The sequence below is a fragment of the Dendrobium catenatum genome, unplaced genomic scaffold, assembly GCF_001605985.2.
Source record: "Dendrobium catenatum unplaced genomic scaffold, ASM160598v2 fragScaff_scaffold_1430, whole genome shotgun sequence".
NCBI classification, from domain to species: Eukaryota; Viridiplantae; Streptophyta; class Magnoliopsida; order Asparagales; family Orchidaceae; genus Dendrobium; species Dendrobium catenatum.
The window spans coordinates 128,197-153,061 of NW_021319892.1; the positions used below are offsets into that span (position 1 = coordinate 128,197).

The following is a 24,865-nucleotide window of genomic DNA, read 5'->3' on the forward strand; positions in this document are numbered from 1 at the left end:
GATTCAAGATGCAATTCAGCAGCTAATCCTCCAAAACTCTTCGAAACAAGATTCTTCAGATCCAAGTTGACTTTATCAGCAACATCTTCACAGTGAGCAACTTCATTCAATTCCACAGAAATTTCTGGATGCACCGGATTTCTAGCAACCCCTGCACTCGTATCCTTCAGTTCCAGGTCTTCTTCATCAGCAACAGCTTCTTCATGAATAGCTTTATGTAAATCAACACCTTCCATTATTACATGTATATCTAGCTTCATTACATCAACAACCGAAGAATGCTAATTGTTGATCACATCAGAGTCATGATGTAAATTTCTAGATACACTAGCAATCCCTTTAGCAACATTAACCTCTTTCTCCACCAAACTTTACTCTGATTTCCTCTGTTAACAGCAGCAAAAGGTCTTCTTTTTCTCCCATGATTCACATGTATCCAAGGTCCACATGTAGAACCAATCTCCATTACATCCGGCAAAGCTTTACTAAGGTTCCTATCTTCCACATTAGACTTAGTTGTCTCACTATCACCAGCAACAATGTCCTCCAAATTACATTCATTAATCAAATGACCAATTTTTTCACATTTTAAACAAAATGTCAAAATCTTCCTATATTCAATTTTTTTGAAAAAAATGTCCCGATGAACATTCCACCCAACTTTCCAAAGGATGTTGTTTATCCAATAAGACCCGAACACATACTCTAGCAAACTCCCTTCTTCCCCATTGAAACATATTGCCATTAATTAAAAGATAGTTCTACCAAAGAAGCAATTCTTGCTATATTAATCTCATCCCAACAATGCAAAGGGAGATGAGTCATTCTAACCCAAATTGGAGATGACAAACCCTTCAAAGATGTAGGTAAGAAATTTGGCATCCACTTATCAATACCAACAATGTGGCCATTTAAATACCAAGGTCTATCTGATAAAACATGCTTCATAGATTCCACTAAAAAAAATGAGCATAATAACCAACCTCCTCCGAGAATAGTAAGGTGGAACTTCCCAAATTGGGACCATTGTCGACGTAGCTCTGCATCAATCACCTGAACTGGGATAAATTTTCCAAAAACTATAACAACAACTGAAAATTTTAATTTTTCAGAATTGGCTGCTACACTGGGCTCATGTAACTTGACTAATATTCCATCTTCTGAAAGAAAAGATTCATTATTAGAACAATTAATCTTTATGTTTGGTTGTCTAGACCAAGGCTTCAAAGGAACCTTATCAGACGGATCTTCATTTCCTTTCGTTGTTATACCATCATCCACCAATTTAACAGCAGTAAATGAATCAATATTACTTTCCTGAGCATTAACACAATTGGCTGAAACCTTATCACAATCAATTTTCACAGGCGAAACCTCATCATATACCATATCAGATTTGAAAATAACATTACCAAATCTATTCACAAATAGTTTCATGCCTGAAAAAGAAAAAGCATCAAAATCATTAGGTCAATCTACACGCATCTTACCTCCAGAAGTAGGAGTAGAATGAGATGGCAAACCATTATCAATTTCAATACTCTTTCCTTTGCCAGCAACCGGGGACGAATATTTCAAAATATTTGACAAAGGTTCTTTAATTACCAGTTGAGCAATCGAAACATCTCTGCTGAAAGATACCACCACCTTGCCTAGATTTAGAGCCATCTACGTTTCAGGAAGAAGATGAAAACAAGCCAAGAGGAATCCGGCAACCAAAAGAGGCTGCCGCCGGCGCAGCAGCAATGAGCGAAAAATCCACCAAAAGGGCGGAACAAGGCAAAATTAAAAAATTCGGGAATTTCTCTCTCTAAACTTCTCTCTATACTGAAATGGTAGTTGGCTATTACCTCTCTAAACTTCTTTAAACATCAAGATATTACATCATTCTGCAATGATATCATCATTACTCCACAATAATCTAAGAGGATCACCACCCTTGTTTACATCTGCTTTGCTGCATATAAAATTTACGAACAACAACATTCTCTAACCATAGTTTGCAAATATACAAGATCATAGGTATTATTTATTTCTTTCTTGGAACTGTAAAAAACCTAACAGGCAGCTACGCATTTCCACATAGACTTCTCACATGCAAAGATTGTTAACTAAATCATTTTTTCAGGTTTTCAATAGGTCGCAGCACTACTTGAATCACAACCTGGTACCTGGGATCCATCAATTTCAGCCCACACTTCATTAATCCTACCAATGAAACGAAACGGGGAATTATACTGTGCAATGGAATATGCATTTTTGTCCAGAAAATCAGTGGAGTTGGCCCAGGAAGATCTCCTCAAACTAATCGCTAGTTTCTCAGCTTCCTTGACAATATTGTTATCACGAGCAAATCCAGAAAACTGCCTTATTGCAACACAATGAGTTGGCCAATGAACGGGGTGGAGGTTCAATTCTGGGAGAGGAATGGGTGGGTAAGCTTGGAATTTCACAGGAAGATAGAATCTTACAAAGTAGGCTGAGGAATGAAGGGGGCCTGCATCTGGAACAATACTGGTCAAGACCGGGGCAGTCATTCTGATCCTTGAGGAGTTCAAGTTAGCTCCTTGTATGTACTGAAACAATCTGAAATATAGATGATATCAATGACATAGAATATGAATGTTATCTGTTTGAAACAAATCAATAAAGCTATAAGGCCTCACAATTAATCATTATTATTCATTATTGTCATACGATATATAAGTAGTAGCTACAATTTAATTGAAAATATAATATTATTGACTTTGTGATGACGGTAAGTTATTCAAAACAATAAATAATTTTACTCTTAAAAATTGAAAAGAACAAATATCATAAACATGACATATCATAAATGCTCTCATTAAATCCCATAAACATTAAGACAAAAATAACTAGATTTCACTAAACTAAGGCAACAACTCATGGCCCACAGAAGAAAGTAAGAGAACTTGGCTACTATGTTTATTAAGTTGGTAACTTTAATAGAGGGATTAGATAAGTCAAATACATTGAAATAGATAATATATACATCATATTGTACAACGCAGTGCCAACCTTTTAAAATGCTCAAGAACGTAGCCACTATAAGCCATCATAGATAGAGAATGAACAAGTGCAAAGGATCTTAGAAAGTTGGGAATGGAGTAAATGAGGCTTGGAAAAGTAAAGATTGAGTAAAAGCTCCTTAAGGCTATCTAATTTTAGGCTTTCCAAGGAAAATGGGGAAATTGACGGGAGCCTTAGAGAAGAGAGAGGAAGGGCTAGCAATTTGAAGGACATAGAAAATGGGGATGTAGGACTGCTTGCCTAGCTGTTGTGATAAAGCTGCATACATGATCACACAAATAAACCACATGCATAATATTCTTTCTATAGAAATTTTGCTCAAAAAATACAAGAGAAAGGTCTTTGAATACTTGAAATATAAATCAAACAATAAAAATTTTGATGACGCAGGTGTCAATATCAATGCATTCATGTTGGTTCCTCTTTTGTCATGAAATCGTAGATTTAACCAAAGCTTTAAAAAGGAAGTTTGGTAGAGATCAATTTTTAAATTTAACTTTTTCAAGCATGGAATATAAATGATAGCGCATGCTATTAAGCGACCAACTACTTTGCTCTAAACATCAACCTTGTGTTTAAGAATAACGGTATACTCATGAAAAAAATTGTACCTACGTGGCATGTCTGGAACTCATATTTTTCAAGCATTCAAATATTTGAGATCCTCTTGACCCATTCACTGTAAACTCTCTTGACAAAAGATAGTAATGCCAATATTAGAGTGTTTGCACTAAAACACAAATTCATAGCCATGTGCTGAGTGACGTTGGCTTGCATCATTTAGCTTCTTACTAAAGTAATTGGATGTTGTTCCAATTTAAAGACTCCATCAATGGTAACTACAAAGGCATCAAAAGATACCTTAAGACCCTTGCTAAAGTTGGGCAACGTCAATTCAACTAGGCCAGTCAAGAGCTCTTTGATTTAAAGAGGGCTCTAAAAGTAGTCAAGGTGCATTTAAATTCACCCTCTTTTTAGGTATTCAGTGATAAGAGCCCTGTTAGTACGAAAGTTTCAAATAAAACTCCAATAAAAGATAGCTAATTGATGAAAGTGACGAACATCATACATAAATGTTGACACTAGCCATTCTCTAATAGCTTCAATCTTCTCAAAATCAATGAAGACACCTTCAACCAAGACTACAAAGCCGTGGCAAATAATAGAAGACATCATAAATGGGCACTTTCATGTGTTTATATATTTTTTGAAGTAAATTACCTCAAAAACTAATCGATGTTGGCTGACATGATTAAGGCAAGTGATTAAAGATTGGAATATCGTCAAAATAGAAGACGAAGAAATGACCAATAAAAAGTATGAGTATGTACTCCATGACTCACAACCATACTCTTGAGCATCACTTAAGCTAAGAATACAACAACTATTCATAAAGGCTTATCTTCATATTAACGACTATCTTTCATTCACCTTCTTGAATCTAGAATTGGTGGCATCCACTCTTAAGATCATTCTTTACAACTTTATCTAATGGAGACATCGATAAGAGGTTTCGACGCGTCTATCAGAGGCGACACAGGAAATCGATGGCCATGATGGAGTATTTACTTTTGATGCATTTTATGTATTAGTTATTTTATCTTAGCCTTTTTTCGTTTTTGCTCTTATGGGTAGTTTGTCACTATTGAAGCCCAATGGGCATTCTAGTCTTTTATTTTCTTTGTCATTTTGAGACCTATATATATATGGTCATTCTTATGTAATGGATGATGATTGATGAATGAAAAATATTATTTGCTTCTTCTTCTTCGTGCATGAGGGCTAGAGAGAAGGGAGAGAGCTCGAGGTGAGCAAGTGCAAGGCCCACCAGTCGTTGGAAGAGTTCGCGACTCGTGGTAATTCCGTCTTCTATCTTTGTTCTTTCTTCATCTTCCCTTCCCTTCCCCAAATCAATCGCCGGTCATGTCTAACTTTCCCACCACCGGTGGCTCACCCCCCCTCCACCCATTTAGTCCTCTAGCACCACCACTCAAACTCCACCCCGCTCCACCAACCAAGCTCCAACCCGCCCCATCCCCTTGCCGCCGGCCCCTCTTCCCTCATAATTCCATTCATTATGATGACTTCAATCATCATAATGATTTCCTAATTTAGCTCGCATGAGAGGAAAACTTAGGTTTTATTTGAAATTCAAATTTTGAATTTCAAATTATTGCCATATAGGTAGGTCCAAATTAGGAAATTATCAATCATGCAATCATTTTCAAAATAAATCAAAGTGAATTTATTAATTCCTTTTCCTAATCCTCCGCACCTAATTGGAAACTCCCAAATCTCCTCCCTAATCCCCTCCCCTCCTTTACTATGTCGCCGGCCCCCATGGGGGATTTCCCCCATTAAATGCTCAATCAATTATCCTCCCAAAATTATTCAAATCCTGAAATTAATTTCAGGATTAGCATAAAACTCCTCTCCCCCTCTCTCAACACTGCCGGCCACCCCTCTTAATGGGCTCCCATTAATGCTCATTAATTCCCCTAAACCTTATTTGAAATTTGAAATCAATTCCAATTTGATTGCCTCCAAAATTACTCAAAGCTGAAACTAATTTCAGGTTTGGAGTAAATCTCATTATCCTCCATCTAACCTAAGCTCTCTCACCCAAACCACCCGCCCCCTCCCACTCTACTTTGGCCGCCCCTCTTCTTGCTCCCTCCCTTGGGAAGTTTTGATTGCTTTTAATATTTGAAGCCAAGAGAAGAGGACGACGGACTCTCACCTTCTCTTCGATGTTGTATGGCCAATCCCGAGATCGACTATGGCTTCGTCTTTGGTGATCAAGGAAGAACGGATCTCCTTGGTTCACCCTTCTTTGATATGAATCCCGATGCAAACGAATCCGCCAACAGATACATCCACTGTAACCTCTTCACACTCGTGCCTTCCATTGAAGAACATTCCCACCGGATCGTGGGTAATCACCGGCCGATTCATTCCTCCTCCACCACCGACGACCTTTCCGTGGATTAAGACTCTTGGTGTTGCGACCTTCCTAGTGGCATCGTTGGGTGTGCTGAAGACCTTTCTCCGCTAAGACGTACTTTGAGCATGAGTGAGTATGGTAACTCATCATGAACTTTCTAAATATTAACCGTGGGATTTTATTACAACATATTTGATTTTTTTACTGTGATAATTTCAGATCTATCTTAATTTTTCCTAAACTTCTAGTCTTGTAATTGCTTACCATAATAAAATTGACGATTGAGAGTCGTTTAATCTTGCCTTACAAAACATTATTCTTAAGTAGCAAGCATCGTGTATCTTTTAATCTTTTAATATTTCTGTGCAATTCTTGTTTGTCTCACATCATATTTGGTATTAGAGCATGGTAGGCATGCATGTCATGTACTAGAAAAACATCATAGGGTCTAGTCTTGCGTTAGAGCCTAAATTTTGCATGCATATCATCGCGTATTTAATTTTTACTCACTGTTTTCACTGCTGTCCCTGCATTTCCTGCACACATTTAGTGAAGTTTAAGTCATTCTACTTTGTGTCTTAGTGCTGCCATTAGACCCATAGCGATTCTAAGTGCTTAGGACAACTACACCCTTAACTTTAGCTGCTGTCCTCACTGTTCCAGCAACGTCTAGGCGCCTTTTAGCGAACTTAAAGTCATTGTTTAGGTGCTTCCCTTCAGCCCTTAACCCTCCCTAGTGTCCCCTAGCACCCAACCATAGATCCGGAACACATTCAAGAAACCTTAGACCTAATTGTGGGCCAACTGGGAATGGTTAAACAGCCGATTAGGAACACCCAAACAAACTTAGCTGAATTTAGACGCCAAACGGGTGAGAGAGGCTTGACAACATTGAGAAGATAGGAAACCCAGCAATCTACACCCCCTCTAGACCCCACTCTCCTTATGGAGATGAAAACCGTATTGAATATGAATCTCCTAGAGACCACTACCGACCCAATCACAGACCCAATCACGATCTGGTAGGATGTGACACACCTTGGAGAGATAACGATAACCAACTGCTTAAGAATATTAAGATAGATGCCCCGTCTTTTGATAGCACGTTAGATCCCCAAATTTTTCTTGATTGGCTCAAAGGGATGGATAGCTATTTCAAGTGGTACAATATTTCGGAAGAGATAAATATCTGATTTGCTAAGATGAAGTTGACTGGTAGGGCTGATCAGTATTGGGCTAACTTAGAACACATGCGAGAAACCCGAGGAGAGTACCCCGTGACAGACTAGGGGACGATGAAGCAAGAGTTGAAGCGAAAATACCTTCCCCCTTCCTACTAACCTAGACTTTTGGATCATTGGAATAGACTGACCCAAGGAAGCAAGCCCGTAAAGGATTACATTTCAGCCTTTGATGATTTCATGATCCGTTGTAATGGGGATGAAACCACCACTCCTGCCCAACTTTTGTCGATGTTTAGAGCTAGACTAAGAGAAGATCTTCGGAATGAACTGTTTGCAAGGGGAGTGAACACGTTTGAAGCTTCCTGTAGTTTTGTGCTAGATTTAGAAGAATCTCGGAGCCACACCTCTAGAAGCCAAGACCCTCGACCTAACCCATTCAAGTCCTCCTCTAGCCAACCGTACAACAAACCCACTGGACTCCCGAGTAGTCGACCCTCCCCGAGTCAAACCCAACCTCGTCCAGACTATAAAGGTAAAGCACCAGAACGAGAAACACCCAAGACCCTTGCTGGCACTAAGTGTTTTAGGTGCCATGGGTACGGACATATTGACTCTCAATGTTCCAGCCCATTCAACGTCACCATAATTGAAGAAGTCACCGAAGACGAGGATGAACCTGACACCGAACTAGTTCATCATATTGATGAAGACGAGGAATTTTTCCACGAAGAAGATACTTCCATGATCCACTGCCTCCAAAAGATGGATCACTTGGACCTACAAGTCGTTAGGTGTGCCTTCTCACAGCCTAAGCAAAGTGATGACTGGCGAAGAACATCGATCTTCTACACTTTCACTAAGATCAAAGATAAAAATTGAAAAGTCATAATCGATAGTGGAAGTTGTATTAACGCCGTGCCATTTGCGAGGATTTCTAAACTTCACTTGAAAACCACACTGCACCCGAACCCCTACAAAGTCTCCTAGATCAACTCGACCACCTTAGAGGAGAAAGATAGGAGTTCGTTCCTATAGAGTTCGATAGATATAAAGAGAAAATATGGTGTAATGTGTTGACTATGGATGTAGGCCAAATAATCCTTAGTCGCCCCTGGTTATTCGATAACGATATACACATCTATGGCCGATCAAACGCCTGTGTGTTTGAACACAAGGGCAAGAAAATTAAGCTCCTTCCCACCCAACCCAAGTCCACCAAAGAAGACGTCAAACCCACCCCCCTTAAACCCAATACAGGCCTGAACTTTCTAACTGCTAAAGACTTGGGTACAGAGCTAGAATCAGGAGCCCCTCTCTACGCCTTAGTAGCTCGGGAAGTGAATGCAAATCAAGAAGAGCCTGTCCCTGAGGAAGTAAGACCTCTTCTGGAAACTTTTGCCGACGTCTTCCCAGAAGATCTGCCCCACCAACTGTCACCTTTAAGGGACATTCAACACGCTATTGACCTAGTGCCCGGAGCTTCTTTGCCAAACCTGCCCCATTACCGCATGAACCCTGCTGAGCATGAGGAGCTCAAGAAACAAGTGGATGAGTTGTTACAATGCGGTTTTATTAGGGAGAGTCTGAGCCCGTGTGCTATTCCCGCCCTTCTTACCCCTAAGAAGGATAGGTCGTGGAGAATGTGTGTTGATAGCCGCACTATCAACAAGATCACGGTTAAGTATCGCTTCTCAATCCCTCATTTAGATGACATGCTAGATATGATGACCGGAGCCACACTTTTTTCCTAAGATTGATCTCAAAAGTGGTTACCACCAAATTAGAATCTGCCCGGGGGATGAGTGGAAGACCGCTTTCAAAACCAAATAAGGTTTATATGAGTGGACCGTGATGCCTTTTGGTTTAAGTAATGCTCCAAGTACGTTCATGAGTGTAATGACCCAAGTCCTCAAACCTTTCCTAGGGAAATTTGTAATGGTCTACTTTGATGATATTCTTATTTATAATAGCTCGGTGGATCAACATTTAGATCACTTAAGACAAGTCTGCGAGGTCCTGAGAAAATATCAATTGTTTGCCAATCCCAAGAAATGCATGTTCCTCACCGATCACGTAATTTTTCTGGTATTCCTTATATCCTCCCAAGGCATATCTGCAAACCCTGAAAAAGTGCGAGCAATCAATGAGTAGCCTGAACCCAAGAGCATTAGAAATGTTAGAAGTGTTCATGGACTGGCCACATTTTATATGAGATTTATTAGAAATTTTAGCACTATAGTGGGTCCAATAACTGATTGTTTGAAGAAAGGAGAATTTCACTGGACGACATCCGCCTCTAAGGCTCTTGAGGAGATAAAAAGAAAAATGGTTGAAGTCCCAGTCATGCGGCTGTCGGATTTTTCTAAGATTTTTGAAGTGACGTGTGATGCCTTGGGCATAGGCATAGGTGGAGTATTGTCTCAAGAGGGACACCGGGTTGCCTAATTTAGCGAAAAGTTAAATGACATTAGGCAACATTACTCTACATACGATAAGGAATTCTATGCCATTGTTCAATCCCTCAGATACTAGAGACACTACCTGCTTCCCCAAGAATTTGTCATTTTCTCTGACCATGAAGCTCTGCGATATATAAACTCTCAAAAGAAACTGAATGCACGTCATGGTCGGTGGGTTGAATTTTTACAAGAGTACACTTACACTATTAGGCACAAAGCGGGATCTGAAAATAAGGCGGCAAATGTACGAAGCCGTCGAATGATGATTACTCATGAGATGAGGACAGATGTGATAGGTTTCGAGCGACTTAAGGAAGACTACTTAGACTGCCCTAACTTTAAAGAACCCTATTCTGCGTTAGCAACTGGAGGTGAAACGATTATTGATGATCTCATGTTGGAAGATGGATATCTGTTTAAGTCTCAGAAACTATGTATTCCTAGTACGTCTCTACGCGAATTTCTCGTTTGGGAATTACATGCTGGTGGTTTAGCTGGTCACTTCGGTCAAGCCAAGATGATTGCTGCTGTTGAAAATTGATTTTATTGGCCGAGTCTTAAGAGGGACGTTAGCATATTAGTGAAGCGGTGTCACACCTGTCAGTTAGCCAAACAGAGGAAGCAAAACACCGGCCTTTACACACCCCTCCTTGTACCTAGCCAACCTTGGCAAGATGTTAGCATGGATTTTGTTCTAGGACTATCCAAGACCATTAGTGATTCGATATGTGTGATGGTAGATCGATTTTCTAAGATGGCCCATTTCTCTCGTGCTCCAAAACTTTTGATGCCTCTAGAATTGTCAAGCTGTATTTTGATAAAATTATGAGACTTCACGGGTTACCTAAGACCATTGTGTCAGACTGGGATGTGAAATTTACTAGTTACTTTTGGAAGACGTTGTGGCACAAAATGGGGACCAAACTGCAATTCTCTACCACTTTCACCCCACAACGGATTGTCAAACTGAAGTAGTGAACAGGAGTCTAGAAAATCATTTAAGAACCTTGGTAGAAGAAAATATTCGGGACTGGGACTCTAAGCTACCTATAGCTAAATTTGCTTACAAAAATTCTGTGAACCGAACCACGGGTCTAAGTCCTGCTGAAATCGTGTACGGATGCCTACGCAAACAACCCATTGATTTGATTCCCATGAGTCCTAAGGTAAGAACATCTGAGTCTGCATCTGCATTCACATCTCATCTTCAAGAATTGCACAAATAAATAAATAAAAGAATTCAATGAAGCAATGCTCACTATAAAATTGATGATGATCATAAGAAAAGATTCAAAGAATTTGAAGTTGGAGATTTTGTTATGGTACGGATCCGTTCGGAGCGGTTTTCCCAAGGAGCCGTTAAAAAGTTACATGCTAGAAGCGCCCCCTTTAAGATAATCTCGAAAGTAACTAGTAATGCTTATGTGTTAGACCTTCCTGAAGGTTTTAATATGAATCCTAAGTTTAATGTTGAAGATTTAGTAGCATTTGAGGGACCTGAGTTTAACCCTGCTAATCCACTTCATAATGAGCCTTGAGAACCCACCCAGTGAGATCTCCAACCTACCTCCAGTACCCAATCTACCTTACTTACCCATTGCAGAGAAAGTTAAAGTTATAACTGACGATAAATCATTTCCACGAAAGAAGGTGGGCGCCAAAGGTACTTGATTCATTGGAAAGGGACCGGTGACAGAGGATACCTGGTTTGATCAAGAGGAGCTGCAGAGACTAGATCCAGATCTGTTAGAGCTATACGAGAGCGCCCGCAATACTCACTCGACAGGGTCAAGTTTTCTCCCACGCGGGGAGAATGATGGGGACATCGATAAGAGGTTTCGACGCGTCTATCAGAGGCGACACAGGAAATCGATGGTTATGATGGAGAATATTTACTTTTGATGCATTTTATGTATTAGTTATTTTATTTTAGCCTTTTTTTCGTTTTTGCCCTTATAGGTAGTTTGTCACTATTGAAGCCCAAGGGACATTCTAGTCTTTTATTTTCTTTGTCATTTTGAGACCTATATATATATATGGTCATTTCTTATGTAATGGATAATGATTGATGAATGAAAAATATTATTTGCTTCTTCTTCTTCTTGCATGAAGGCTAGAGAGAACAGAGAGAGCTCGAGGTGAGCAAGTGCAAGGCCCACCAGTCGTTGGAAGAGTCCGCGACTCGTGATAATTCTGTCTTCTATCTTTGTTCTTTCTTCATCTTCCCTTCCCTTCCTCAAATCAATCGCCGGCCACGTCCGACTTTCCCACGACTGGTGGTTCACCCCCCCTCCACCCATTTATTCCTCTAGCACCACCACGCAAACTCCACCCCGCTCCACCAACCAAGCTCCAACCTGCCCAATCCCCTTGCCGCTGGCCCCTCTTCCCTCATAATTCCATTCATTATGATGACTTCAATCATCATAATGATTTCCTAATTTAACTCGCATGAGAGGGAAACTTCAGTTTTATTTGAAATTCAAATTTTGAATTTCAAATTATTGCCACATAGAGAGAGATCCAAATTAGGAAAGTATCAATCATGCAATCAATTTCAAATTAAATCAAAGTGGATTTATGAATTCCTTTTCCTAATCCTCTGCACCTAATTGGAAACTCCCAAATCTCCTCCCTAATCCCCTCCCCTCCTTTACTATGCAGCCGTCCCCCATGGGGTATTTCCCCCATTAAATGCTCAATCAATTTCCCTCCCAAAATTATTAAAATCCTGAAATTAATTTCAGGATTAGCATAAAACTCCTCTCCCCCTCTCTCAATACCGTCGGCCACCCCTCTTAATGGGCTCCCATTAATGCTCATTAATTCCCCTAAACCCTATTTGAAATTTGAAATCAATTCCAATTTGATTGCCTTAAAAATTACTCAAAGTCTGAAACTAATTTCAGGTTTGGAGTAAATCTCATTCTCCTCCATCTAACCTTAGCTCTCTCACCCAAACCACCCGCCCCCTCCCTCTCTACTTTGGCCGCCTCTCTTCTTGCACCCTCCCTTAGGAAGTTTTGGTTGCTCTTAACATTTGAAGCCAAGAGAAGAAGACGACAGACTCTCACCTTCTCTTCGACGTTGTATGGCCGATCCCGAGATCTACCATGGCTTCGTCTTTGATGTTCAAGGAAGAACGGATCTTCTTGGTTAACGCTTCTTTGATGTGAATCCCGACGTCGACGAATCCGCCAACGGATACATCCACCATATCCTCTTCACGCTCGTACCTTCCATTGAAGAACATTCCCACCGGATCGTGGGTAATCACCGGCCGATTCATTCCTCCTCCACCACCGACGACCTTTCCGTGGATTAAGACTCTTGGCATTGTGACCTTCCTAGTGGCATCGTTGGGTGTGCAAAACACCTTTCTCCGCTAAGCCGTACTTTGAGCGTGAGTGAGTATGGTAACTCATCATGAACTTTCTAAATATTAACCGTGGGATTTTATTACAACATATTTGATTTTTTTACTGTGATAATTTCAGATCTATCTTAATTTTTCCTAAACTTCTAGTAGATTGCGTAAATATAAAATGATAAATTTTTTATATACTAATGAGTGAATAATATAAAACATAAAAAAACCATAAGATATGAAGTGAAATCAAAATATCTCAATAATAAGACAACATGAAATATAGTTCAACTCAAAATTCTATCTTTCCCAAATCCCAGTATTCTTTTCATTAACATATAATTCCAATTTTCAAAAATAAATAACAATGACATATCACATAAGAACTAATAAATCATCAGCACTGTCATCACTAAGGGGTTCTTCATTTGAATCATCATTATGGTGAACTGCTCTCTCCCCTTCCTCCTTTCCTATAGAGTCCAATGTCGGGCATTTACTTCAAGATTTATGAAAGTGTTAATATATATAGCGTGAGGCGTAAGCCTCATGCCAGTGAGGCGAGGCGGGCCTCAACCAAGTTGAGGCGCAAGCCTCATTAAAAAAACTTGAGGTGTAAGCATCGAGGCGTTTTTTACTGGAATTGCGCAAAGGCGGGCCTCAAGGCGAGCCTCATATTGCGCAATTTTAAACCATGATCATATCTAACATGTCACAAAATATGAGTACAGAAAACTTATACTTTGTAATAGTTTTTTGATGGCATAGGTATTAACAAACATGTCATGAACTGTCCTTTGTTGTAATAAGGGAATTAATGATATAATGATACATAATCTACTGAATGAACCACTTCTATTATAGCTCAATGACATGTTATTTGAGCTTGGCATGTTCATCAAGGCTCCTTTAATAGTTTGGATAGATTTGGAAGAGCCAATCTAGTCACAAGTTTTATGGCATATTAGATGCTCCTCAAAGGTTAACTCACTAGATAGCTCAAATGACAAATCACTTGAAATTTAGAAGGCCACTTGCCTTGAGTGGGAGGTAAGAAGACTCAACAACTCAACAAGTTCAAAATGGCCAATGTATAGGATCACTACATGTTAACTATCCACAACTGATAATATATAAGCTTTTCTTGTATGTAGCAACAAAAAACTATATCAAGGCTATTGTGGGGAGACTTTTTTTGCTTTATCTAAGTTCAACATAATGCATTTTCCTTTAAACTTGAAAACAGGTGTATTAGATCATCCAAAATGCATGACATCCAAGGTTTCCATTGATGGTCTGCCTAACAAGACATATGCTAAATCTATGGGGCAAGCAACACACTACAAGCAATCCATATAAGTGGCCAACTTTATTACAATAAGACAATGTTAAGAGACAATAATCGATATAACATTTGTGGGTACCAAAAATTCATGTCTAACTCAACTATGAGAGTATACTGTACATCATGAAATTTTTAAAAAGCAGATTGGATTCCATATAGGACACTAATCAGAGATTATATTATCATTTTACAAGGACTTTAAGATTTGATTCCATAATTCTCATAAACTGAAGGCCGTAAGTTTAATTACCCTAGTGATGAGAGAACTTTCAATTGAGGCTAGTCATTATATAGGCGCTAAGCACTCAGTATATAGTAACAACAAATTTGAATTTTAGGATTGAAAATTCTACCATTATTAAACTAATGAAGATAGTGGAAGGAATAATGACAAACTAGATCAAGATTTTATGATATCATGTCTTAGGTTGTCATGGACCTTCTTCTATTTAGTCAACAGAGATAGTCCGTCTAACATGACCTAAGGATTCTTGTCAGCTATCATAGATTGTGTCATTCAAGGAAATCTTGTACACCTGGAATAAATATTTATCTAAAAAAGATTAATTAATTCAACCCTAGCTAACAAAAAGCTTTGTGCCCTATCAAGCATACTCTAATATTCACTACAACAATAACATCAAGTCTTTTTTTTTCTCAAGAGTCACATTCTCATTTAAATCGAACAAAAAAGGTCATTTCTAGTACTTTTTAACCAAGTATTTTTAGGTCTACCTCTACCTTTCTTAACATAGGCCGGATCTAATACATCTACTCTTCTAAATGGATCATCAAAAGGCTGACATTTTATTTGACAAAAATCATTTAAGGTGGCTCTCTCTAATCTTATTTGCCACTGGAGTGATGCAGGGCGTGACTAGCTGAATGCGTGTATGAAATAGAATGTCTTGGGGTCAATTTATTCATAAGTGTTCTTTGATATAGATTGTCCACTAGATACACAAATATATATATGTCAATCAAATAATAATGCGATTGAGAGAGTGTAGAACCAACGAGAAAGTATTCTGCTATATTGTAATTAAACTACTACTTTCTACTACATATGCAATATTTATCCTACTAAACGAAAATCAAGGGTTTTGGATTTTGTTACATATTAAAAAAACAAAAACATAAACAAGATACCACATATTAAAGATATTTTGGACTAATGTATGTAAAACAATAAAGTTTTTTTAATGAGACTCTTAAATATTGATGTGAATTGGAGCACATTCATCTCAAAATGTAATAGACTGTATTTTGACTTTGCTAATTTTTTCTGGAGTCATTATAACTCTAATTGTAAACCATCTTCGCCAAGGTATTTTGATTGAAGTATTTTACTTACACGAATTTTTTTGTAATTTTTAGGCACTGGTGAAAATCTTTAAGGAATTTGTACTTATTGGTACAAGTGAGGATTTCGAGACCGTCAGGTGTCTGTTTTGCAAATCGATTTCACTGATATTTTTTTAAATATTATGATTTATTTTATAGATATTTTTCTATAATTTTTGGAGTCCTAAAATGATTTATTTGAAATTTATAATAAATAATTGGTTTAATTAATTATTAAATAAATATTATATTAGTATATTATTATAAATATTTATTGTTAATATACGAATTTATTATTATTGCATTATTCTGTTGCTCGTGCCACTGGATTGTTACAGTTAGTGATATAGCTAATAATACTATTTGATACTACTGATTCACTGTACTGATATTAAGCATGTGATATACTGAATATGTGATATGGATCGCCTGGATAGTATGTGTACATTCCTATATGATTTTATTATATTGATTTGATTTTGATAGTATTTACTGATATTTAGATTCAATGCTTTATCTGATTTTATTTTCTGATTTTATTTTCTGATTGGTACTATAAATACGACGATTTATTTATAGATTTGACACTCGTACTAGTTTTATACTTTATAGGCTTCCGTACTGTAGTATTATACTATTTATATATTGTACTACTACTGCATATAAATTTTATTATTTCTGCATTAAATCAATGATCATATGAATGTAACTGCTATGATTTAACTGTTGACATACATATTGCTCCTTTATCATGCTTTGAATTCAGTTATAGATTTTAGTGACCTGCTAGGCTTTTTAGCTCATTATATGTGGTTAAATGATTTCAAGTCAGGGTAGGGGAGTAGGAGTGTGATGTTGATCAGGGTTCTTCAGGTTTTGTTTCTTTTTAATTTAGTTATTCTTTTATACCAAGGACATGATAGATATGTGATGATTGTGTAGATCCTGAGTAATGTATATAATTTTGGGAATGAATACAGATGTGCACATTGATGTTTTAAATTATATAATATGTTTTGTTATTTATTACTGATAGATGACAATAGATAGCTCTGGTTATTGATTATTTAAAGGATAAATGAATAATTCTTCTAATTTAGATTCTAGGGCATCACACAAGATCTCTATCGAGCTTATAGGGGTGAAACAAAAGGTTTATAGCTTTCTTAAATTCGATTGTCTCTATAGAACCTAGAAGGTTTAACATCCTATGTCAAGCATGCCAATATTCCATTCCAATACTTTTATTTGTTTCAATATTCCTCCATGAAGATAATATATCACATTATATATTAACTACACACATAATCATTGTATGCATTAAATTAAAAATGGGAGATATTGAAAACATACATAATTTTATTCAAGACACAAGAGTCTACATTAGTACTTGAGCTACATATGATAAAGATAAAAAGTAAACACATCTTTATTTCTTGCATAAAAGAGAAGATACACGAGAAAACATAAGATAACATGTCACCCGAATAGTATAAATGAACGATCCTCACTCATTTCTCTTCTAAATGTATGATTACTCATAGCAAGATAGGCTAAGATCTTCATAATAAAATATTTTGCTCTTCCCTAGCCTCTCTTCGAACGAACTCTAAGGGGTCACTATAGAAAAGAATAACTCCACACAGTTTAAGACAAAGTTCCCACAAACTTTAATCTAAAAACTATTTTACTAAGTACATAAATGGGTTCAGGTGCAACGACGCTTGATATGGTGGTGCCACGGTGTTATGGTATGAATTAGCACCTCGGCATTGTTAACTTACTCTGTTGCGGTGCTTCATTGACTAGGAGCGTCTATTGGCTGAACTAATGCGTGCTCGGCTGATTCGACGATGCTCCATCTTTCGTCAACCACTTCAACACAACACTGAAAAAATTGGGTTTTGCGACGCTTGAATGTGCAATCCGGTGCGGCAGAGTTGTTATGCTCGGTGCTTCGGTGCTCAAATTCTCAACACTTATGTATAGTTCATAAGATTTTTAGTATCTTTAAATTTTTCAGAATAGTTCTCAATCAAATCCATAACATTCTCAGAATGATCTTCAATGGAATTCTAAGAAATATTTTTGAGATTTTCTAAAATATTTTTAGACAAAATATCTACTAAATTTTCTATGATTTCTTATTGATCTTTTGAAGTTTGAAAATTTTTATCACTTGTGTCTTCAAATTTTTGAACTTATTGATCCTTAGTATTTTCCAACTTTTAAATTTGTTAATGCTTCTTATACTTCGATTTTCTTTTAAATATTTTAATCGAAACTTCATCTTCAGAATCTGAATCTTCTGAACCGTACAAGATTCTGATATTCTCTTTTGCATCAACATGAAATATGTCAGTTTTTCTATTTCTGTAGATTATTCTATAGTAATTCTGCAGGGCTTGAACATATCTCCAATGAGTATCAACATTGTGCAGATAGGAGATATACACATTTTTGTTCTTATAGCCCTACCATCATCTTCACCTTCACCATCCTCATCATCCTCAATCAATATCAATCTAAATCAGATTCTTCTATTATATCATTTTGATCAGAAGCTTTGTAATTTCTAAACCTAATGGACAGACTCCTATAATCATTCAGAAAGGTTGAATATTTAGTAGGGGCTATTATAGAAATTTCTTAACATAGAGGAAAAATATTTCATTCTAATCCTGCAAGTATTTCAAGAGTAAATCTCTTTTGGCATGATAAACTTAATTCCTTTGGAGGTTAAAGAGTCTATAACATTCTCTAGCATAATCTTGAACATAATTTGGATGCTACTTATAGTTTTGCAAAGAATAACGATATCTAAATATATATTGTTTCTTTGAAAATTTTCATAGCCATTACTATACACCAAGACTTTAACATACTTTTTAAAGTCTTCAACAGTCATGGTGATATAAGGAACAATATAGGTGATTTCAATATTGTTGTTCATGTCAATTTCTATGACTCAAATTATAAATTTATTGGGAGTACTAAACCGAGAATCACAAAGTCAGATTAGAACTTTTCCTCCAATTCTTTTTCTTACCAAGCCCCTGATTCCAAACACAACAAGACCGATATTGATATATCAATGCTTGTGCTTTTTCTTTATTTCTTTTGAGGCTTCATGAGTAATTAGGTTTAGTCTGACCCCAGAATTATCAGGACAATGAAGTGGAACTTCTCTGTGATGTCTAAAAAGTCCTATACTAGCACTGAAATAATCTTGTGAGTACAATCTCGAAGGATTCAAGCTATTAAAATGATCATTGAAAAAAGTGGAAATATTTCTATCAATATTGACCAATTCTTATAATATGTAATCATCTCTAGAGGTATCGGGTCTATCAAATACTCTGTCTAACCATGTAGTTGACAAATTATTTGATTGGTTCGACACAAAGTGTCTACCTGTGATAGTCTGAGATTGTTCATAAAATGAAATTGTTCTGCGCTCAGTCATATTTCAGAAATCAAAAAGTCTTTTTGGCCCTTCTAATTTCCTCAATCTTACCCAAGGATAGAGCTTTAAAATTTTTCATGATATTATTGAGCTCAGTCTCTAGCTTAGACATAGGAGTATTAGAAAGTTTTTTAATAGATTTTTCAATCAAACTCAAACGATTATGCAAACTATTAAGTAAAGTCAAAATAGTATTATTTTGTTGAGCGGTAATTCTATCAGTTTTTTATGGAGATTCTAACTTAATACCCTTCAAAACCTTTTTCTTTTAAATAAGCTGAAGAATAAGTAACTCCAACAAGATATTCCACACCCTTAAATTTCAGTTCATTCATTACCTTTCCTGAAGATAAGTAATCTGATCACTTAGATTTTTAATCAGCAGATTCTTCTCTTTCAACTTCTCGGTGAAAAGAGTAGAAAAGTTCAAGAACTTCTAATGATTAAACTCTAAATTCTCATATAACTTTAATGGTTGATCAGTAAGTGATTTCAAACAGGCTTCCTTATTGTGTAACTAATGAGAAAAATCTTCTTTTGAGAAATAGTAATTATGTTTTGCTTTTTTCAAAGAAATAACACAATTTGATTTTTCTGAAATACACAAATCTAGATAATCAAAGCAATTTTCAGCAAAGCTCATAAAAATAAATTAAAAACAAATATTTTGTAAATATTTTATCACAGAATATAACGATAGACTTGAGCTACAGTGAAGTGATGAACTCGAGCTACAATGAAGTGATAACAACACAAATAAAATAATAGAAGAAAGTACACTAAGAGATAAGAAACAAATTAAAATATTTTAAAAAGTATGACGAAGAGATAAACACAAATAACAAACTCTGTGAATAGTAAAATATTGAAAATTAACCTTTAGGATAATGAACAGTATTCTACTGTCTCAAAATTCAGAGATTAACCTAGCCTAACAAACTTAGTAACTTTAAACTTTTATGTTGGGTACAAATGAAAACCCAGTTAAACATATCTTCATTTCTTGCATAAAAGAGAAGATACAAATGAAAATGTAAAATAACATGTCACCCGCATAGTAAAATTGAACTATCCTCACACCTTTCTCTTCCAAATGTATGATTGCTCATAACAAGATAGGCTAAGATCTTCAAATAAAATATCTTACTCTTCCCTAGCCTCTCTTCGAATAAACTCTAAGGGGCCACTATAGAAAAGAATAACTCCAAACAGTATAAGACATAACTACCACAAACTTTAAACTAAAAACTATTTATACTAAGTACATAAATGGGTTTAGGTGCAGCGGTGCTTGATATGGTGGTGCCACGGTGTTATGGTATGAATTAGCACCTCAGCGCTATTAAGCTTACTCTACTGTGGTGCTTCGTTGACTCAGGGCATCTATTGGCTGAACTGGTGCGTGCTCGATTGATTTAATGCGACTCCATCTTTCATCAACTACTTCATCGCGACACTGCAAAAATTTAGTTTTGCGATGCTGAAATGTGCAATCTGGCTCGGCAGAGTTATGATGCTCGGCGTTCCGGTGCTCAAATTCTCGAGACTCATGTGTTGTGGTACTGATTTCAGATGTTGCGATGCTAATTTCTTACATGCGGTTTCTTGAAGCGCTGTTTGTACTAACCTTGGGGCAGTGACTTATTTTTCATTTTTCCCAAGGCTCCAGAACTGCAATTTCCTAATTTGGCATCGATGAGTTGTATGTTGCGAATTTGTATTCAAGAATTATAATTTTGATGATAGCAAACATTTCTATTGCTTCTGTTTTTCTACGACTGTCTTGCCTACTAACGTTTTAGGTCCACAAGATCAAATTGCAAATTAAACTAGCTTAAGATTGAATAGATTAGGACTGAATCAGCTTGTAATGTACGTCAAGTGTTTTTTACCTTTTCTTGAGTCCATTGTAATAATGTGGATCATGATGCTAAGTAACCTTGCACAGACACACTATGGGAAAAAATTCTGACTATTTTAGAGTTTTCTATTTTCAATCCTATCGTCCGGGACGATCCCATATTGTCATGGACAATCAGTTAAAAATCATAAACCCTATTTAGGGCATCCTGGTTAAAGCAGTTGCAATTAAATAAATCGTCCTGGAGGATAGTATCATCGGCTGAGACGATAGGCTCAAATCAGAAAGAATCAGCCGCCACAACCATTTAGGTATATTTTATTTTTGGACATCGTCAAGGTCATTGTCCTGGATGACACACTACAATTATTCCTAAATTAGTTTGGTAATTAAGCAAAGCAATTAAGATTTAATTGCTCGATCATATCATCTTGGATGATCAATTAAACAAACCTTAGTTCTTCCTGGACGACCTGAACGATGTTCTGGACGATATGTATTTATATGAACTAATCATCCAGGACGATCCATAATCGGCCTAAACGATCGGTTATCTTTTCATCTTCCAGACATCCATCTAGGGCGATATTTTGGACGATATGTGATGTTTTGTACTAATCGGGCCGAACGATCCTGAGATCGTTCTGGACGATCAAGTTACTTTTTCATCATCCAGACATTCATCAAGGGCGATGTTCTAGATGATATTCGACGACTTGAACTAATCGTACAGAATGATATACTATCGTCCTGAATGATTTGAATAAATGAACCTTCTAATCGTCTAGAATCTCCCAAATCATCCTGGCTGATTGAGCTAAATTTCAACTGATTGTACAGGACGATTGGTCGATCGTCCTAAACGATCTTTGACGAATAATTACAAATTTGAAGCCCTTCTTTAAAAAGATCTCTTGTTTTCTCAATAGGACATCTTTTGCTGCTGTCCTGACCTGAGAGAGACAAGAGGAGAGGGAGAGCAAGGGAGAGAGAGAGAGAGAATCTTGTGAGGGAGAGTTTGTGAGAGATTTCATAATGGTTGCTCCAAGCAAGGATCCGAGTCATCTTCTCCGATAGTCTTCCCTAGTTCCTTGGAGGATCGAGAGAAGGCTACTTCAACAACTGATCAAGATTCTCTGCCTGCTTCAGGAGGAAGTAAATGGTGTTGGGTTCTCTTCCTCACCGGGGTCGGTGGAAATGAGTTTTCTGTACGGGCTTCTCCGCCTTACTGTGGGGGCAAAAGGAGAAACACTGAGTTTAGTGCAATACCCGGAGGAGAGGCTCTAGGGAGTGGACGCAGGTCAAGTTGATCGAACCACTATAAAATTTGGTGTGTTTTTCTTATTGCATTTTTCTCATTTAAATTTTCGCACTTTAATTTCAATTGTGATTATTTGGTTGTATTTGTGATTTTGTTTAAAGAAATTTTTAAATTTCAATTCACCCCCCCCCCCTCTTGGTTAGCCTCGGGCTAGTTCACAAGAGCTTAACATCCCTAACGAACTTTCATTGTAGACTCTATGGCGCTGGCAATTAGAACACTGCGACGTTGACTCACAATTGTGATATTTTTTCTTTTTCCTGAACATTTCCTGCACAACATCAACTAAAACCACATTTTCATCAATTTTTATGATACTAAAATAGTACAAATTTACACAACAAATTTCCCCTAGTTTAAACTCTTGTCCTCAAGCAATTATATAATCACTTATTTATTAGTTCATTAGCCCAAATAAAAATTGGAAATTTAAAATTATTAAAATGTAAGAACATATTTAACTTTCTAAATGTAATTTGGAATGATTAAAGTTTCAATAATCATAAATTATTAGCCTAATCAATAATCCTTATTATTGCCTATGAGACCGTATCCACTATAAGTGTATGTGCAAGTTTTGACTTCTGATTTTAGATATGAATAATATATTAAAAGATTAAAAATAAGAAGATTTGTTATAAAAATTGGTTTAATTTTAAAAATTCTGATAATTGGGAATTATATAAAGTGGCTCGTAAGGATTCTAAGAAAGCAATATGCGATGCAAAGACATTAGCTTTTAGCGATTTATATAATAGATTAAATACTAAGGAGGGAGAAAGATATATGTATAAGTTAGCCAAACAAAGAGATAGGAGTAGTAAGGATTTAGTTCAAGTGAAGTGTATTAAGGATGAAGATCAAAAAATACTTTTCTTAGAAGATGATATTCAACAAAGGTGGATGAGATATTTTGCTAAACTTTTTAATGAAGAGTGTGAAAATAAGATTGACTATAGTGACCTTAGCACCCTAAATGAAAGTAAAGATTTCTGTTTTTATCGGCGTATTAGTAAAACTGAAGTTAGAGAGGCTTTAAATATAATGAAGGGTGGAAAAGCTGTTGGACCTGATGATATTCCAATAGAGGTGTGGAAATGCTTAGGAGATGAAGGGATTTCTTGGCTTACTAAACTTTTTAATACTATTTTGAAGACTAAAAAGATGTCAGATGAGTGGAGAATGAGTGTATTAATTCCTATTTTTAAGAATAAAGGCGATGCACAGGATTGCACGAATTATAGAGGTATTAAGTTAATGTGTCATACTTTAAAACTATGGGAGCAAGTTATGGAGCATAGGTTGCGGCGTAATACTAATGTTTCTCAAAATCAATTTGGATTCATGCCGGGTAGGTCGACTATGGAAGCCATACATTTATTAAGAGGTTTGATGGAGAAATATAGAGAAAATAAGGAGGATCTACATATGATATTTATTGATTTAGAAAAAGCATATGATAAAGTTCCAAGAGAAGTGCTATGAAGAGTTCTTGAAAAGAAAGGAGTCAATAATGCTTATATTCAAATCATTAAAGATATGTATGCAGGAGCTATTACTTGTGTTCAAACACAAGGTGGATTGACCAAGTATTTCCCTATTTCGGTTGGGTTACATCAAGGATCAGCCTTAAGCCCATATCTATTTGCTTTAGTCATGGATGTTCTCACTAGACATTTGCAAGATGATGTACCTTGGTGTATGCTTTTTGCTGATGATATTCTTCTTGTTGATAAGACTAGAGAGGGAGTTGAAGGTAAACTTGAATTATGGAGGTCAACCTTAGAGGCTAAAGGTTTTCGATTGAGTAGATCTAAAACGGAATATATGGAGTGTAATTTTAGCAGTAATAGTCCTAGTGAGGGGATTGTGACTTTGGGCGATCAAGTCATTAATAAGAGTACACGTTTTAGATATCTTGGATCTATTGTTCAGAGTGATGGTGAAATAGATGGGGATATTATCAGCAGAATTCAAGTTGGATGGTTGAAGTGGAGGAATGCATCGGGCTTGTTATGTGATAGAAATGTACCCCTCAAACTTAAGGGAAAATTCTATAAGATGGTAGTGAGGCCTGCAATGCTTTATGGTGCCGAATGTTGGCCATTAAAAGAGAAGCATAATACTAAGTTAAGTGTGACAGAGATGAGGATGCTCAGGTGGATGAGTGGCTTTACCCTTAGAGATAAGATACGAAATGAGCATATACGTGAAAAGGTTGGAGTAGCTCCAGTAGAAGATAAAATTAGAGAGAGTCGCCTTAGATGGTTTGGCCACATAAAACGACGGCCTTTCGATGACCCGGTTAGGAGAGTAGAGGTATTAGATTTGACTTATATTAAGAAAGGTAGGGGTAGACCTAAAAAGACTTGGTTAGAAAATATTAGGAATGACCTTTCTTTATTAGATTTAAACAAGAATTTGACTTTTAATAGAACACAATGGAGAAAAAGGATTCATGTAGCCGACCCCACATAGTGGGATAAAGACTTGATGCTGTTGTTGTTGTTGTTGTTGCTGCTT

The 24,865-nt window shown here is 36.8% G+C and overlaps 1 protein-coding gene across 1 annotated transcript in view; it reads right to left on the reverse strand.

Moving 5' to 3' along the window:
- Positions 1-1,839: 1,839 nt before the first annotated feature.
- The window catches only part of LOC110112821 (heme-binding protein 2), a 27,097-nt gene continuing 4,071 nt past the window's right edge, over positions 1,840-24,865 (reverse strand). Inside the window, exon 2 of the mRNA XM_020845161.2 lies at positions 1,840-2,586. Coding sequence (XP_020700820.1) covers positions 2,133-2,586 — 454 coding nt within the window. The 3' untranslated portion in view covers positions 1,840-2,132. The remainder of the gene's footprint in view (positions 2,587-24,865) is intronic.